Source organism: Halictus rubicundus, chromosome 5 (genome assembly GCF_050948215.1).
Source record: "Halictus rubicundus isolate RS-2024b chromosome 5, iyHalRubi1_principal, whole genome shotgun sequence".
NCBI lineage: Eukaryota > Metazoa > Arthropoda > Insecta > Hymenoptera > Halictidae > Halictus > Halictus rubicundus.
The window spans coordinates 1,961,577-1,981,221 of NC_135153.1; the positions used below are offsets into that span (position 1 = coordinate 1,961,577).

Consider the following 19,645-nt stretch of genomic DNA (forward strand, 5'->3'; position numbering starts at 1 on the left):
GCCCTTATGCTCGCCGATCGCGCTGGTGTAATCAACAAAAAAATTTAGCATGGCTGCGAATCGATCCGTTACACGGGAAAACCAGCCGCGTCGTGGCTTCGACGCGGTGAAAACACACTATCCGACAAAACTATGAGGCACAAGGAAATTAATCAAAATTTCTCACGTTATTGTTTACATCCAGCAACCCTATACGGTTCTACGCCTGCCTTATGGCTACGGTTCAAGGATCTTCAATGATAAACAGAGTCGCTAAACTTGTCTCCCCACTCCACCCTTCCCCTCCTACGACGCTATTCCACACGCTTCCGCCACGGCCCGGTCACGTGACGCATGAGTCACTGTGTCACGTGACTGATTCGCTACTGACAGAGAGAGGGTAACCCTTTCCCCTCAACTCGAGTCGATTTCCCCTGATCTGGCGACTCTGATAATAAATGAAAATACGATCTAGCTGCGACAAAACTATAACACATGTGACACTTTTTAGAAAGAATCAAGTAATTGGTGTGCTGCCACCTTTATTTTGTACGAGCTTTGGCAGTCTCTTCGGGAGTGATTTGTTTAAATTTTTTATTGTTTTTTGCTTTACAGATTTTTCTTCCAAAACACGTCTCCTCGACGTTATTAAATTGTTTCCCTTTTGTGCCACTGGCATTGATATTCGGACACTCGTAAAAAGACTATGGATTTTGTTTTGAAGTTGGAATAATTGGTTTACTACGTGACGTGAACAAAATGTTGAAAAAATTGCAATTGGTCGGAATTGTAGAGAACACATTTAAATTGCTTTCATAACTTTTTCATGAGGGAATATTGATCTATACTGAAAGTTTAAAAGGTACGTTTTGTAGATCTGTGTCAATTATTCAAATTCTGAAAATCTCATGAAAATAGCACTCGAGTTGTGACTTTTGGGAAACCACCTGGTTATTATTTTACTGAAGTCATCACTATTTTTCGAGGAATTGTAAATAGCCTTCTTCCAAATATTTTTGCAATATTCTTCACTAAATAATATTTATTTATTACATTGGTCAAGCTGATGTGATTTAGCTTTTTTCTATGCGGTATTTCTAAATATTTAAAATATTACACTATTCAAGTAATCATGTAGTTCATATTTAACAAATTTATCACTAGACTGCTTTTTTATGCATTTATGGCAAAAACTGGTGAAATACAAAACTGTAGAGGCATTCCAAGAATTGAATGATGTTGGCATATCATTGTCGACTTATTAAAATTATTAGAAGAGAAAAAATTGACTCGGACAATTTTTATTTTTCATGAGGATCCACCGTCTCTTTATCACACAGGCTTTGTCTGTTGAATAGAGATTGTTTTATAGTGTTATCGCAGTATTTAGATTTATCATTGAAGTTCTTGGAACCGTAAATTTAAGATGTAAACAATAACACTAGGAACGAAGGAAGAAGAATACACTTTTCATTAATTTTCTGACGTGTCTTATAGTTTTGTGGCGGGGTGTAGGCCGGCCAGCGAAATTATTCTGGAAAACGCGAGCAAAACGCGCCGCAAAGGAACAGTGAAGTAATTATTGCTACGTCATGAATATACATATTTATTCGGTGCCGCGGCTACACTTCTTCGTAAAAGCAACATAAGACGTATTAACAGCTCTCTAAAACGCACCCCTGCGATATTCTCGTGCGACATTTAAATATTTCACGCTAAAATTAACGTTCGATAAGAGCGAATCGAGATATTCGAAAATAACGCAGCCAAAGAAAGAAAATCTCCTGTTTTCCCGGAGATTTCAGATTGTTTGGTGCTTTATGCGAATCCCAAACGACCGTTTTGCGAAGTGCGCCTTTATGGGACAATTTAATACTCCATTGTTGCCTCGAGGATTTTAATTGCAAGTGTGTTCTTGCTTCCAGAAGTGGCAGTTGTACTTGACGTACGTGTACTTCGTCAAATGAAAAGGCTAAGCAAGGAATCGAATACCGAAGCCCGTTACAATAAAAAACGAGAAAGAAAAAACATTGCTTCATTAATGCAAGCTTGAATACTTCTTAATGGCCAATACGAAACTCACGGAATTGGCAAGCTTTAAGACAAATGCGAGATGTTCAGTGGATAATGAGAATTTTCTTAACAAATTTTTCTGCTCTACGTAACATGGTTTTTCATGTACGGAAAAGAAGCGTTCCGAACAATCAAATACCTTTTGAAATTGTAAACAATATGTTGCCTAGCCAAGTCAGTTTTTAACCACCTTTAATTACTTGTGTAACTTCATTGCTTTTTTGGTGATCACTTACACGACTATTTAGTATTTTTTAAATAATTATTCGACTGCACTGATAACCCTAGACATGAACTAAAAATAAACCCTCCGGAATGTAAGCTAATTATTTCTTGCAAGATTATTTTTAAGAGATTTATAATTTTTTTTTATAAAGAAAAGTCGTTTTTAATCATACTAACAATAAGAAGCTTCCGGTAAGTAACTTCCGATGAAGAAATTAGCATCCGATACCATTGTTTGTATTGCAGCTCCCATATGTAGAATAATCTCATTTAAATTAACTCATTTTTTATTATTAAAATTTAATTTAAAACGACTTATTTTTGTATGACAAAAACTGATTAACGCTTACTAAACAACACGGTATCCAACAAAAATGACTTTCCAAATTTGCAGAAAAATTATACCACCTATTCGCCTCTAACATAATAGTCTATAGTAGTAAAGTATTATATAAAATAACAACACGAATGAATTTAATTTCCTTCACGCAAAACACGAAATCGAGAAGGTGACGTTGGTAGCGAACGCGTCGATGATTCTGTACCATGTGCAAATCGATGAGACTAACCAATGGAAATTTGATCGTTATCAATTTCGATGGGTATATCAAACCGTTCATCATCGGCAAAATCAAAATCTCCATCACGAAACTTTCTGAACTCCATCAACCATGCGTACGAATAACTTTTTATTTTGAAAAATATCGGAAACGACTTTCTACACGAATATTCGCCGTTATTTATTGGCTAACCCAGTATTTTTATAAAAAAAGAACATTAAAAGAAAATCGATTTTTCCAAAGTTCTCGACCAGATTCATGTTAATGGCAGAGTTGTGCTAATTGAATTATTTTCTAATTTTATATTTTCGAAATTACATTATTTAATTACATGGTTACATTGTAGTTCAATTCCGCTGTAATTGAATTTATATAACTCGAATCTTTCAATCAATTCGATTGTTAACCATTTTATCCTAATTATAATTGACGCATAATCTAATTGTAATTCATTTAAATAAATTCTATCTTTGATACGAACTCAACTGACTTGACACAATGTTAAAATTGCAATATTACGTTCATGTTTTTTGCCTACCCTCGTATCATTGTTTCCTTTAGTGGGTAAGTCATGTCAGGTACACATTTCATTTCTAAATGTACGTTTAAATTTTGAAAGAAACATAACAGATTACAGTGTTCACTCTATATATGGCCCAAATATCTAGCCGATAAAAGTCCGAGGACTATCCCCACTACCGCGGAGTATACCCCGTGAGGGGTCATGAACCGAGGCCTCTAGAGCTTCGCTGTTCTTTTCGGCGTGGATCAAAGAATAGTATCTCCTTGCCGATATATGTCCCTGGCTAGACCCGTGTTTTGGACATATATCGAGCAAACACTGTACTTCTAAATTATTTACAAATAGTACCAATATTGTCATCAATGTAGAAACTTAATTTTTTGGTCATTACAGTTTTTGTACAATCAATTAATCAGTCACCAGATTTTCATAAAATATCACATAATGCTATCGTCAGTGTGCTGTTTCTTCACTCACATAAAAGGAGTGCATTGCATTGATTAGAAATACAATTGATTTAAAAATAAAATTATATATTTAAATTGAAATTGGAAATAGGACTTTACCCATTTGCATCATTAGCGTAAATATACGCTCAATTTTCCTGGTCACTATCATCGGAGCGTATATATACGCCCAATTTATTCTTTCTTATAATGCTGAAACATGAAGTTCTTTTACTTGTAGTCATTTTTGTACTTAAATGTAATTAAAAAAAAATGTTTGGTGATAAAGGCCTTCTTTTCATATTTCCTTATGATGCAAATGGGTTAAGCTTTGTACCTCAAAGTGACAATGAGCCTGTAGACTGTAACAGTATTTCTTGATCAAAACGTATCGTAACATTTGCATTCTAAAAATTTCGTATGCAACAACCGTAGGGTTTACCAGACCCAGCCTGAGCAACGTGCAAAGGAAAATTCTGTACACTTTGAAAGGAATGCTATGCGACAATGACCGATTGCTATGAAAATTCTCATTAATTCGAGCATCTCGCGTGAATGGCACCGACACATGGCGGAGAAGGGAACTGAAAAATTAGCGCAAGCTAACGGCGCGCACGAGTGGCCGAGTCGAGAGTAGCAATTGATTGGGTCTCGTTCCTCTCGTGTTAGAGAGTATTCGAATAAAACAGCAGCCACTTAAACTGTAACTTGGCGTGTACTTACAGTGGCCTATATTGTACAATATCTGTCGTCGTGCCTGTTCGGCTCGTGCTTCCTGGTCCATCATGTTGTTCAGCATTTCCAGCTTCCTCTGCAGATCCGCCGCTTCCGTGTTCTCGGGGTCTTTCGGAAAGATAGACATCGGTGGGGATATGGTTAATCGTGTGTCTCGACAATGCACCGTCTACCGTCTCCTCTAATCCACATCGATTAACGTCGCTTTCTCTTTCTTTCGTTGCTTCTCTTTTCTCCCCGAGACTTTCTTTCTTTTTTGCTATCCTTTTTTACTTTTCTATCCAGAGTGTCGCGCGGACACTCGAATGAGAAAATGGCCGACCGGGTCCGGATCTAGCGTTTTGCGTCTCTACGGTTGTCTAATGAGCTTACGGGCAGCATCGTCGTCGAAGTTTTTCTACCTTCGATCGAGCCGATATGCGAGCTCTTAAAAGGAAACCCGTGTTACGCGCTCGTTGTCCATTAGACGCGAGCGATCAACGAATTCCCGTACACGTTGCTTGAAAGATTTACGATTAAACCGGCCCGGTGAACCGTGCATGACGCATTAATCGAGCCCCGGGCTCGAAATCGACTCGAAAGTACCGTCGTTTACCTATCCCAGGCCGGCGCGCAGCGTTTCAAAATCGCGAAAAAATCCGGATCAAATTCCAAACGAATTCCCACCTCCCTAACTTTCCTCCGAGATTTTATTTTTATTGCTAACTGGTTCGTATATCCAATCGAAGTAACCGTTGCACGGTAAATTGGCGACTACGGTAAGTTGGAATTTTTTCAGATTTTTAAATTAATATTAAGAGCCCGAGAAAGAGCCAGCTGCTTGCTGGCCGCGTTAGTGAAAAAGAGCATTGCCCCCAGGGGGTTAATTATAAATTTCTACTTGGAAACAGGACAATTTTTACAGTTGTTAATTTACGACATACAGGGCGAAGAACCCAGTTACTGTGGGGGTGCCACTTACTGTGCCTATACTAACTATACGTATTTTCAATGCATAATGAATATTCAAAAAGATATAAAATATTTTCCATTAAAATCAGTCAATATCTATGTTATATACCTCCTTTTTAATATTGATTATGCTTTAAAAATAAGTTTAATTAATATAGGCACAGTAATTGGTACCCCCATAGTAATTGAGTCCCGTAGCCTACGCCCGACCTACACGAACTGAATTCAATAGTATAAAATGTTGAAGACAATTTTATTGAGATGGAGAACATTTTTCCTCGAGGTAATATTTTTAAAAATTTCAAGGTCACGGTTAGTATCACTAATATAACGCTATAGCCACTTTAAAGATAAATTTAACCGTGTAAAATATGTTGAACTTTAAATGATCTTCGGCAAAGAGAATTAAACGTGTATACAAGAATGACCACGAAATTTTGAAAAACATGGCCTTAAGAAGAGAATAATGAGAGAAAAAAATATCATTAAAAACATTAGTAGGCGAAAACCTGTGTACGCAAATTCGCTTTGTTATCAATTAATCCGCGAGCGTGATGAAAGTAGCAGTTTGATGGAAGTATTAATTAAACCGTGCTGACCTTTGTGTATTTAAATTTAATTAAAAGTTATGTAATTTTCTTTTACTGGCCACAAAAGGTTAAAACGGATTCGCTTTGAATGTCTTTCGACGTCCGGTATGAAACACAGTTTTCGTTCTAAAGTCGCCGCAACGGCCCCTATGAATTTCGTAATTATACTTTTAAATAACGGATTCGTTGAGCGTGTAAAATACCCTCAACAAATTCGAATCAATTACCGCGATAACCGAGGCGCACTTGAATGTACGATAACCGGTTAATTAACACGCGATAAATTCAACGAAGACCCTTGACATTCCGGAAAGTATGCTCGCGATCGCCGTTCCGTATGTCGTGCGCTGTCTAATTTATCCATGGAGCATAATTATATGCTTCTCGGGCACTCTGAGCTTCGCAAATTGACCTACGGTCTTATCCCATTTTGTTACTCCACAAATACAGGGCGATTCAGCCAGAGTCGTCAGATTAAGACTTGCCTCCCCACTCTACCTTCCTGTTCTACGACGCTATACCCCCACCCTACCGCCACGGCCCGGTCACGTGACGCATGTGACACGACGTCACGTGACTAATCCGGTACTGGCAGAGAGGGGGTATCTGTATTCCCCTCCATTCGAGTCAATTCCCCTGATCTGGCGACTCTGGATTCAGCTGAGTGTGCCATCTAAATTATTTATTAACTATTTAGTTTATGGCAAAATAGTTGAAACGAAAATCGTATAATTCCAAGAGTAGTATACAATATAATAAACTATTTTTCCTTTTAATTGAGATATACCAGTCACCTTGAATTTAGTTTAATTATTTGTTATTATTACAATTAATTGTAAACTTTAGCAAGTAAAGAATATTTTGTGCAAGTAGAATATTTTGGGATTTTCTCACACGAAATTACAGGAGATAAAAAATCAATAGTTTTTCAAAATCAACACTTCTAACTTAACGTTTAACACTAAACGTAGCACCACCGGTCAAATGACCAATTTTGTATATTTTATTTCTCAATAATTGAAATTGCAAAGACTTTTCATGGACGATGAATGAATCAATTCTTTAAAAAAATAAAAAACGAATAAATTAAAAATATAAACAAATATATTTATTAAAAAGATTTTATGCACTTTTGACAACACTAAGAAACACAAAACAGAAGAACCACATGAATTTAATATTACTGGTACATTTACAACCTACTACAATTATGAAGAAATTAATTTTTATGTAACTCTTTTTTCATATAATCGACGATTTTTATTTTGCATGAAGATCCGCTAATGAAAACACGCAAAATCTAGATAAATTCAGTATCGTCGTGTTTATAAATAAAGTGACAGTGGCTGTTTAGTGTTATTTTGCGGAGCAGTGTATTCGAAAGCTATTAGACCTGCTCGGCCGCCACCTTGGGAAACTATGATCTACGCAGACGATTCCGAGCGCTTAACGGCGATTTATTACGCAACCGACTGACTTCCGGCGAAACCCTTCGCATGATGAGCTTAGGGAAGAGGAGCAGAAACGCTTGCGACGCCTACCATCGCAACCCTCTTCTACAGGCTGCATCAATATCGCGCCTACAGTTTGCGCACCACCATTACTGGCGTTAGACTCTGACGGAACTTCGAGCGACTACTTCTAACTTGGCACAGCGGAAGCGGATGGAAATTTGACCATTTAAACTACCGGAACGAAAACTGTTAGACGCACATCCTTGTTCGGAAATCCAAGGCTACTGGCAGTTTCGCGGAAAACACAAGAAGTCTGGTTAGTCCTGAGACGACATTTACTAGAGATTTTACTATAGTGTTTACTCTATATACAGGGTATTTCACCTAACTCGAGCATCTATCATAATATTTGCCCCACTGAACCAACTAATGTTATCCTCTGAAATTTTCTTCTACCATAAAAAACAAGCGAGATATTTTAGTTGCTCGAGTTAAATGAAACACCCTGTATGTCCCAATTGCCTAGCCGATAAAAGTCCCAGGACTATCCACACTGCCGCGAGGCCTCGCTGTCTTTTTCTAGGTTCGAAGAAACGCGTGGATCGAGGAATAGTATCTCCTTGCCGATATATGTCCCTGGCTAGACCCGTGTTTTGGACATATATCGAGTAAACACTGTACATATATATATATATATATATACATATTTACCATTGACAAGAGAAAGTTAGTGTGACACGGAAAGTGTTAAACTATTGTTTAGGCAGACCCTCACTCCTTCAGGTCGGTATCATTTTGCTAAAATTAGTTTTTCATTCGTGATCCGTCGTGGTGGGGATAAGCTCAAGCGACCGTCAATATTTTTATTCCGATATAAGACGGCGCTTTTTATTTCGAAATAAGAAAATCGCCTTATCCCCTTCTTTACTTCTTCATCCGAAATACGACGAAAGCCGGTCCCGAGACATCGCCTTATATCGAAAGAAAACTGTAGTGAAATATCTGTGTGGGTCAGAAATGATTTCGGCCTAGAACTCGTAGGAGTTGGTGTTATAATATTTTTTTTCTAAAGAAGTAATTTAGTAGCTATTTATTTCTCTATTATGTAAATACGACAGCAAGGAACAAATAAATTTCACACGGGCAAACATTGCCCGTTTTATGTACTCCATGATTTTCAAGAAGGTTCTAGAAGCACATACTCCGCGCGGGAAGTTTACAGTCGCACGTTCGTGTAGGAAGACTAAAAGAATTTATCGATATAAACAGAACAGTATAGTTCTAGGAAACTATGCCGCTCTCCGTAGGAACGTTGCTCAATAAGTAAACGACGTGTAAGTGTGTTTGTTTACCAAACTGTCGCACTGTCGACGGCGTTTACACCAGCTCGCATTAATCTTACGTGATCGCGGGAAACTTACACACGAGACTTGACACTGACAAAAGTTAAATATGTGTGTACAGTCGCGTCAGTCCACTTTATCATGTGAAATTTTCCATGTCGAACAAAACGCGGGGGTGTAGATCGAGAATTATGGGAGGATGGGCACTGCTCGGTATAAATAACAAATACAGGGTGATTCAGCTAGGTGGCCCACCTAAATTACATGTAAACTATTTGGTATATGAAAAAAACGGAATATATATATTTGTATGATAATTCACTTCTTTCTGTTTTGCATAATGGGTAAATTTTAATCTTGTAGTTACAAAAAAATTTAATTCTGAATAAAAATTCTGAATTCAAACATTATTCATTTATGCTATATCTCAAAAAACACTTCAGTGTGCATCACCTGTACTAATTGCTCGATTACGCAAGTGTACTACAGTGAATTCTCGATATATGTCAACAACACGGGTCTTTCCAGCGTCATGTATCGTCCAGGAGACATACCCGAGCCGTGGTATGTTTACACTCTTCGGCGTTCGAGGCCTCTCAAGCTTCGCGGCCCCTCACGGGGTATACTCCGCGGTAGTGGGGATAATTCCGCGACGTTTATCATCCAGGCTTTGGCGACATATATTGAAAAATCACTGTAATTGCAATGGAGAAGTTTTTCAGCATTGTTTCAATTAAAAATCATTTATAGAAAATATCTCAGTAGCTATTACATGTTCACCCTACATATCGTAATAGTTTTTTGTTTATAGTTCGATTCTCCCTGCAACCGTAAGATTAGAATTTACCCTTTACAATAAAAATACTCAAGACGACTTTTATATCTGGATAATGAAGCAAAATATTAAAAAAGTAATGATTACATTATATGCTACTCTCGAAACCATACAACTTTCGTTTCAACCATTTTTTCATACACCAAATAGTTCGCAAAGTAATTTCGGTAGGACAACTAGTTGAATCACCCTGTACTCCAACTTTTCCCACGGTCATGCGTAAATTATGAAGTGGCACAGTCCGGGGCATCCATCCTCGTGAAACTTTCAACGAGAGTATTAAGGTTTTGCGTTTGGAATTATTTTCGTTGCTGACCCAGTTTGTTTACTATTCTTCTGATTGATAGATGCTGAGTAGTAGAGAAAAAAAAGTGTGTGAAAAATTTATTTGAACCATTTATTCCCGAGGGTGGAGTATCGATCATGCTACGATCCTCTGTTCGCAGAAAGGCGAGCTTCGAGAAAGATTACAATCAAAGGGTCGCGCGGAGAATCGATCTATCAACCAAACGGCGAAATGGTTAAATTATTGAATCATTGTTACAATATTACGTAGAGGATGTGCAGCACATTTGAATTGTTGTTGGTAATATGGAATATTCTATCTAACAAACTGTCATCTAATTTATAACAGCAATAATAGTCTTAATAATCAGCAACAAATAGTATTGGTTTGCATCAAGATCTTTCGTTATACCCTTTAATTAGTCTACGCCAACAATATGAGAAAATCTTTAAGATAAAAATTCCATGTTTGCGTATGTTATAAAAATTTATAATCAATAATTCATAAAAACAAAAATATCGATCCCTATGAATTTGGAAAACTTTATTTAAATTCGATATTGAAAGAAAAATTGGATGTCTCAAAATCTAATTCTCAACTGAATTAAAAAATTTTAGGGATTCACAAATTTGACATAAACTATTATTTGGCATAAAAATTACAGCTAAATTTGAGGAACCTAAAAGGGACGAGAAAACCCTTAATTTTTGGATCACTCTTTTTGAAGACGAATCCTGAAAAATGCACTAAATTTATAAAAACAAATTACTAGAGAGCTTGAAAATTGTTTATTGTCGGTTTCAGTATTCGATATTTTCAACCGAATAGGAAATAATCTATTTATGAAGCACTCCTTGCGGCCTAATACGCATTAATTGTTTCCCCCTCTGTATTCTTGTTTCGTACCTAATGGGCCCATCGCGTTACGTAAATAAATTATGGAGGGACGAAAAAGTCTCTCGTAACAATATACTCACTAAAATATTAAAGTCACGCGTCATGAGTCGCCATATTTTCGAACGATTGCCACGGAGATTTCTCGAAGCGTAAATTAGAGAATAAATATTCTTTAATGGGCGCGTGCCTATTTATTAATACTTTACTTGGTAAATTGAACTCCCCGCAGAGAAATGGATCGCGGCCGTGCTTGTGCTTGTGTTCGTGTTTGTGTGTTTGTGTGTGTACGCGTATGTGTTTTGCGGTGCCGAATGCGTTCCAGTCACGCGAATATTACTTTTATTGTTGGCATTCGGGCTCACTTGTCATTCGACTGGATCGATAAACCACTCATTCAGAAAGTCTAGGCGCTGTAATCACAAACTCGCAATTTTCCCGGCGAACGTTTCGCGACATGTAACACTCTGAAAATTACGCGAAATGCGGCCTATATTCCCGGATTCTATTTCTGGACGGCAAAATGGCTGTTTATTAAGAGTTTTGCAAGAATTTCGTGGAAAAATGTAAAATAAAATTTTCGATAAGCCATCGATATTGAACTGTCATAATTTCGTTACAAAAAACAACAACAATAAACCTGGTGTCGTTTTAAAGCTTGAGATTTCTACTTTCATAAATTTTTGCCTAAGACAATTTATGCACGATGCAGAAAACCGAAGTGACCAATTTTTTAGGAAAAAGATTATCTCAGTTTTACAAAGGTCTCAATTTACAGTATTTTTTTAGGGAAGTTTATATCCATTCAATAGGGTAAGGGACCCAATTACTGTGGGCGTACTAATTACTGTGCCTATATTGATTATACTTATTTTTAAAACCATAATGAATATATGAAAGTGATATACAACATTATTAATTGATTTTAATTAAAAAACTTGAATATCTGTTTTTTTAATATTATAATTTGATATCTGATGTCTTTGAGGGTGATACAAATTTTCTGTAGCTGTATGTTCGTAAACTTTCTCGACGTTTCCACTCTTTTGCATTTCGTCTGCGAATTATTGTCATTCGCCTGAATGCATAAACCCTTGCAGTGTGCTTATTCGTGTCTTCACTTTATCGACGTATTAAATTAGTCGAAGTAAGAGGAACTTGTTGAAATCACAGTAATCATCGGTAACTTCGTGTTAAATTTTCCTTCGATAAAAATCAGTTCTCTTATCCTAGCAGCCCTAAATGGATCTTGAAAGTTGGAGCAAAATGTTTCATACAAAACTTTCTATCGCAGATTACAAATCTTGGTCCGCAGTTCCGGATTTAACCCAGTGACATCGTTTGGGGATTTTACGAAAGTGCCTAAGGTGCTAGTGGATTTTGCCTTTTACCAGATACTAGACTTCAACGAAAAGAATAAAGCAAATAGATAATTGCTTTATTTTTAACGATTCCAATCTGTAAATAATACTAAAAAAATGTTTAAAAATTTTCTTCTTAAACGAGACTGAAGTATATTCGTTCATAATAACAAGAGGATTGTGTACACAGCGAATTGTCGATATATGTCAACAACACGGGTCCTGCCAGCGTCATGTATCGTCCAGTATACCCCGCGGTAGTGGGGATAACTCCGCGACGTTTATCATGCAGGCCTTGGCGACATATATAGAGAAATCACTGTATTTAGATTTCATACAGTTTTTATGGTAACATGTAATTGAATAAAGAAGTATACTAAGCAATTTCTCTAGAAAATATTTTTATAACATCACGAATTGTAAATGAAAAAGTCTGGAATCCGTCATTTTGACGGGCTCGGTGCTTCTAGTGTCATTGGTGTCAGGGGCACTGATTACATGACGGTACGTACGAGCTTCCTGATTACAGTTTTCATTTGATATAAGACGATGGCTCGGGACGGCTTTCGACCTATTGCAGATGAGAGGGTACTTATTCGGCTTAACATTGTTCTTGAGTGGGCTAAGAGTTTGCGAGTCGAGCGGACAACTTCAAAAGAAAGGGGATAGAGATTTTCTTGTTGCGAACGAAACGTTAACGTCTTATATCGAATGGAAACAGTATTGGGCTCTGAGAGGCACGAAAATTTCAGGGGGTCCTATTGTATTGTTAAGGACTCCAAAGTGCCGGTAGCAGCCACTGGTATGGCGGTGGAGGAGGGCGGCGGGGGTACGAACGAAGAAAGGAAACGAACTCGATGCTCTCGAGCACGACCCTGACCCACATATTTTGCATTCCACCGGTTTTTTTCCCCCAGTGCTGGAGACACGTACGTTTCGCGGACGGCGTATAATTTCGTCGAGGGAACGGCGCGACGTCTTTCCGCCTTATTCTTTCTCGTTGTTGACGCCGCGCGTCGCGCCGCGGTGCGTTTCGGTGGAAGCCAGGCATCCGCTGTTTCTAACTTTGGTCTGGATGCAATTAAAAAAAGGGTCAAGCCCTGGCAGGAGAGCGTCTCGACGAGTAGTTCTTTTCTTTGAGACCACCGCCCACCGGCCCTCCCCGCCGGTTGGTTGGCAAGGGTTTGCCACCCCCGCGCCAAGTGCATCGAGGTCTTCCACCCTGCCACCGAGGGATGTCTCTTTAAAGTAAAGAAAGAAGAAGAAAATCCCCCTACCGGCTGCACTTGAAGCGTTTCTTCGACCCCGCCGCCACCCCCCTCCCTCCCGCCTCCGCGAGCGGATATCAAAGTTGAAAGGGCGATAAAGGAGTACGAGAAACTTTTGTTTAGAATCGAAATTTTAATCTTGGCACGGGGTGGCACGCCATGTCGCTGGCACGGGGGTCATGTAACGATGAGTGTTCCGGGAGTTTCATCTTTCCAGGTTTGGCAAGAGAACATACTCAAATTAGAGCGCTGAACCTGTGCACTGAATGAACATAATTCTTATTAAACGAAAAAATAATATTTATGATGCCCTCTTCATGTTGAAATTTATGTAGTAATTAGTTCTTTGGAAAATATTTGACACACAGGGGTGAAATGGGATTCACGAAAGGGTGAAAAATTTGTGGGTTGAAAACCCATTTTTTGAGATATCTCTTTGCGGAATTTTCCTTACTAATTGTCAATTTTTATGCGAACTCATATCCGTGAACTCTCAATAAAAATTAAACAAAAAATTTTTGAAAATCTTTTCCGCGCGTCATTTAGTGGGCCTCTAATTGCTAAAAAAAAGGTCAGGTCGTTTGGTGCGATTTAAAAACAGTTACACCGTTTTAAAGGGCGTTTGAACGCTTTCGTAAGACACCTGTATTTAGTAGTTCGCGATTGATCCTTGAGAATAGACGCGACGTAAGTAGCCGGGCCGGTAATGGTCGAACGGTAACAGTTGGCCGTCGATATATTGACAAAGTTTGCAATGGGGAACAATAGGACGAGGAAGCATCCCCGTGCGTCCTTCACCGGCAAAGCTGTTTTTCTCAGAATCGCGGCTTTTTCTTCCCATTTTTCTTTGTCCGGTCTTGACGCGCGTGTCGCTGGCGACTGGCAACGCGACACCGTTTGCCGGTACTTTTGTTCTTAACGACAACACGGGGAAGAAGTATTGTTTAAATCGAAGGACTCCACGTGCCGGCCTCACGATGCGTATAGAATCGGTTGTCAATTATTTGCTAACGTCGGACAATATCGTTTAAATGGATTTATACGGTCTTCAAACGAAGATAGATAAATGAGCTTGAAAACCCGCTGTTATTGCTGTTACCGCATTTCCACGACACCGACCTTTACTTCTCTGTATTATGTATTTAATTTCAATGGATATTAACCCCTGAAAAGTATTTCAAAATTTATTACAAAAGATTATTGGATGCAGTGTGGTTCTGCGCACTAATTCGCTTTCTAGAATTTGAAGACAGCTACGAAAATATTGAAAAGTCTAAATGGTTTCATAATTAACACCTCGGAAATGTACCCCCGAAAAGTATTCCAAAATTTATTAGGAAAGATTATAAGACACGGTGTGGTTTTATGCACTATTATTCGCTTTCTAGAATTTGAAGATTGTTAGAAGAATATTGAAAAGTCGAAATGGTTTCAAAATTAACCCCTGAAAAATATTCCAAAATTTATTAGGAAAGATTATAAGGTACGGTGTGGTTTTATGAAATATTATTGGTTTCCTGGAATTTGAAGGCAGCTAGGAATACATCAAAAAGTCTAAATCATTTATAAATGATTGTAACACGGAGCAAATTGACTATCCATCGCCGTCCCCGAAGGGTTATACAGGGTGGTTGGTAACTGGTGGTACAAGCGGAAAGGCGGTGATTCTACGCGAAAAAAGAAGTCGAAAATATAGAATAAAATGTTTTCATCCGAAGCTTCGTTTTCGAGAACATTGAGTTTGAAAATGCAGCCAATGCGCGTGTTAAGGTCGATGCACATCTCACCGGCCGGCCGACCGGCCGTTTTTTCCCCGTTTATAAGCATTTTGGGGTCCGGGACAGCTATTAGAGAGGGTTCGAGAGGCTCGGAACAAAGGCACAGCGTGTCCTCTGCTACCAGAACCCCAGGGGTTCGCTGCCCAATGCTAGAGCCGGCCGGCTAGCCGGCTAGCATTCTCGACGAGAATGTTCGCAGGCTAGTCGGCCGGCTCGTAGCGTGGCAGTACGAAGACAGAATGAACATGCTGTATTTATTTAAAAAACTATCAACCAGAACTTTTCTGAGTTCCTCGTGGTAATAGATCTTGTTAAGGAATTTGAACGTTGTAACAAACGAAATAACAATTTATTACCACGCTAACGAAAAAGAAAGAATATCATCTGACAATCTGTGCGGTGAAACAATTCGTCATTATTTATTTCAAAAGCTGTTAACTAGAACGTTTCAGAGTCCCTCGTGGTAATAGATGGGGAATACTTTGTTGAGGAATTTGAGCGTTATTAGGAAAAAGCTACCAGAATAATTAATAATACGGTACTCCCTTTCGGAGCTATAGGTTCTAGCTACCATTTGTTGGGTTTGAGGGGAACATCTGTCGTATTTTAAATAGGCAGGTAATTTTTCTTGTGAATCAAAAACACATGTTGAATGTGAAAAATGATTAGATCTCGAGATATTTTCAAAAAATGTCATACATTTTCTTGTATTTAGTGAAATACAGCTACACTTTTTCAAAATCTTAGTTTTCGTACTCGAGTTACGATACGTGACTTGCTACTGAATTATGAAATGCTCACTCGTACAAATCGGTTTCTGTTATAATAACAATGTCGAAAGGGTGTTTACCTTTACAACATAGTTATGAAGTGTTTGAGTATCTTCTTCAATGAAGACATTTTTTGAAAATATCTCGAGATCTAATAATTTTTTTGCCATGGTACCCTAATCATTTTTTACGTAGAATGAAAGGAAGAATCTATTCTATTTAAAGAAATGATGCAATTGTTAATTGCACATGCACTGCAGCATCTAAAAAAAATTTAAAGGCCTACAGATGTAGTGCTCTTCGAACCATTTATCTTTCTCCTTTATCATTTTTTCGTAAATGCAATAATAACGGAGTTATGACTTGAAACAATTGCGTGGACCACCCTGTATAAGGATGTGCGATGCTGTTTCACTAAGTGCCAGGAACGTTTCCTATTTCCATGGTGTTGTAAAGGAGAGGTACGGATAGATTACCTAAAGAGCTGTGGAGCCCCTAAAAACATTTTTTTTTTGTGCCACGCACAGCAGGGAACTGTCAACGCGCTCTCGAAAGGCCATCTGGAAAGGGTCGAGAGGCCAGAGAAGAAATTCGGTTCCAAGGTCTGACACGGTTGCCGCTAGTAAACGCTAGGGCCAAAACCAGGGTTATAATTTTGAGCCGGCCGGCCGGGCCGGTGAGATGTGCATCGACCTTTATTCGATAGGAATTGTCTGCTGCGTCTGATCATGACCTACCAATTCTACTTCCTGCGCATACTAAAGCACGCGAACCCGACGGATCTTTAAATTCGATTTTCTCGAAAACAAAACCTCAAACGAAAAATTTTTATTCTATATTTTCGACTTCTTTTTTCGCGTAGAATCACCCCCTTTCCGCTTGTACCACCAGTTACCAACCACCCTGTAGACAAGATTACTAGGGGGTGTCCCCGTGGTAACGGACACTGAAAGTTGAAAAGTAAGGAGCAGTCTAGTGAACAAGTTCAAATCCGTGAAAAATCGCTTCCGTTCTGCTAGTCACCCGCTGCCGTCTTTCCAGCGCCAATCCTGCCGTTCGGGTTGCCCGCACGACCCGGTGCACGGCCAAAGGCGTGTAATTAGTCTATTTTTGCAGGGGTAACTTTGTCGTCAACAAGGAAAATTAGGGCAGGCCGTCGAGAAGAAGGAACACGCTCCCCGCAAACGAAAACAACCCCCACGAGCGGGCAACTCGTCTAACTCGTTATGGAGGGTGTGCCGTGCCACCCCCGATGAAAATTCAGCACGCAAGAACAATGAGCAGATTTTTCGAACACGCCTGCCGCTCGAAAGTGTTCGGTGACAGACCTTTCATGTTCGTGCAGATTTCCGTTACAGTAGAACTTTATATTATACGAACCAATTTACGCTGAACCTCACGTGTACGAACTGTTAACCGAGCCTCCATTATACGAACTATATCCTTGGGTGCGATTAATTATACGAACACATATTTTGAAGTAGAGTCACGCACGATCGTACAGCGTATTTACATGGATATTTTATAAGTAACACGATAAGGATATTTTTACATAAATTGAATTGCCAACTTCTACTTTAACATATTGTTACGAGTATCGACACTCGTAACAATATTTTCATTACTTGTGAAGAAACTACAGAAGTCGAAATTATTTGTTAGAAAAATTTAACCCAAACAAAAATGCGTTCGAAATTTAACTTTCAAGGTCAAAAGGTCAACCATTTTTTTGCTTGCATCGTATCCTTCTCGTCGCAAGGATAAAAAGTGCAAAAGGAACCATGGGAACCACGGAACCATGTGCAAACTCAACCGTTCTCTTAAAAAATGATGGCAAATTTTTTCCCTTGTCAAATAGATTTTATTTATACACCATATTCAGCAGCCTAGCAAGAATATACAGTTATTGTAGTTTACTTTATAACTTTGATAATCCCGCTGGAACAGATTATGAAAAATAAAGGAATGGAGAACAAAAGAAAAAAGAAAAGTGAAAGAAACACCCGATGATCCTCTTTTCATAAATTGAACAATACTTTAACGTAGAAAGTTTATTAGTAAAGGCACCTTATTGAATAACGTGAGTAGTATCTTGAATAACTCGGAGAAACCGAAAAATTAATTAAAACCCCAGTTCGCTTCTTTCATATGTATGACTTGACTAACCAACCAGTCTACCGGGTGGTTTTTCCTCGGAAGCGATAAAATTGAGAATGCACACGTGTTTTCGCGGCGAGGAAAAGCTCCGGAATCCTAATTAAGACCTGAAGGAGTTGTGGTTTTTGTTCTGCCACTCAATAGAGAGTAACGCAATGTAAAGCCTCGGGAACGTCAGTTTTCGGACAAACTTGTTCCAGCATATCGTTTATCAAAATGTAAGTGCGCTCGTTCGACCCAAGACGAAAAATGAGCATTTTCATTGTTTTATACGAGTTCGAATCAGCTTTAAGCTGAACCGATTTTTAACTTGTTCGTATACAAACCTTACGCTTGCAGCACAAAATGGTGGTAATAATTAACTTTGAACCACGTGCTAGATGTTCAAATGCTGATCATAATATACGCAAATATCAGTGGTAATCAGGTTTACCTACTTTACCGACGGTGACTTCCTCGAGAATGTTCTTTCGACACTACAGTCGCGGGACAAAATTAAGTGGACACCCTTTAAAAACGTTTTTAAAATTGAACACAACCACTTGAGATTTTTCAAGATGTTAGAGGAATTAGTTTAAAATTAAATAAGAACATATAAAATAACTTAACTCAAATAAGAACTTTTTTATCTGCGTCTGCAATGAAAATTTAAAATATGCCTTTACATTTTTAAGACATATATTTGAGGAATAGCGTCGACGTAAACATTGTCGAGGAAATCCCCGTCGGTAAAGTAGAACGGACCCAAAATGTCGGGCTCCCGTACACCCTCACTGTCAGCCCAACACGTCCCGACTAGAAGTACGACTTACAAGTCCGCGATCCTGCAAACGCCTGTTCTTCCAATTTTCTGAATCGTTTACGACTTTCAAGCAACGTGTACGTCCCGGCGATTAGTCTTCGTCGCGATTTATCGGCGATTCGAGTAGCACAACCGAGACCCGCGAGCGTTCTTGCCGGAAGACGCGCGCGCACTGGCGGACAAACACACACTTCACGATGCTAGGTCATGCGTGATTGGGGGTATCTATCTAAGGGGTACGTAATACTAATTGAATCGATCGAACGATACTGAAGAGCACGAATGGGATCCTTGATCAGCCGGATACCAGGTCGAGTGAGTCGCGGCACGATTTACGATGAAAACAATCGTTGCATGTCAATGTAGTCGTGTAGCAAACAGAGGAGCATGAAAAGAAAATCGGAGGAAAAGGAGACAGAACGTCTACGGACAATTGATAATTGATTACAGTGTCGCAGCCATAGCTCGATGCATCTGCAGGTACCCTCATTCATTATTCACCGCGTTGGAAAAGACAATTCGAATAAGACGATGCTCTCTCGCTGGAGCAACAGAGATAAATCTGCGCCAAACAAACAATCTTGTCTATCGGATTTTTTTTTCTTTTCTTTTGTT

General features: G+C 38.8%; 1 protein-coding gene across 4 annotated transcripts in view; it reads right to left on the reverse strand.

Annotated features, from left to right (window-relative positions):
* Positions 1-19,645, reverse strand: part of Unc-13 (unc-13) — a 628,091-nt gene that overhangs the window by 451,342 nt on the left and 157,104 nt on the right. For 3 of the 4 annotated variants that reach the window (XM_076787594.1, XM_076787596.1, XM_076787593.1), the window contains one exon: positions 4,530-4,649. The exons of the other annotated variant lie outside the window; for it this stretch is intronic. In XM_076787594.1, coding sequence (XP_076643709.1) covers positions 4,530-4,649 — 120 coding nt within the window. The remainder of the gene's footprint in view (positions 1-4,529; positions 4,650-19,645) is intronic. 4 annotated transcript variants of the gene reach the window in all.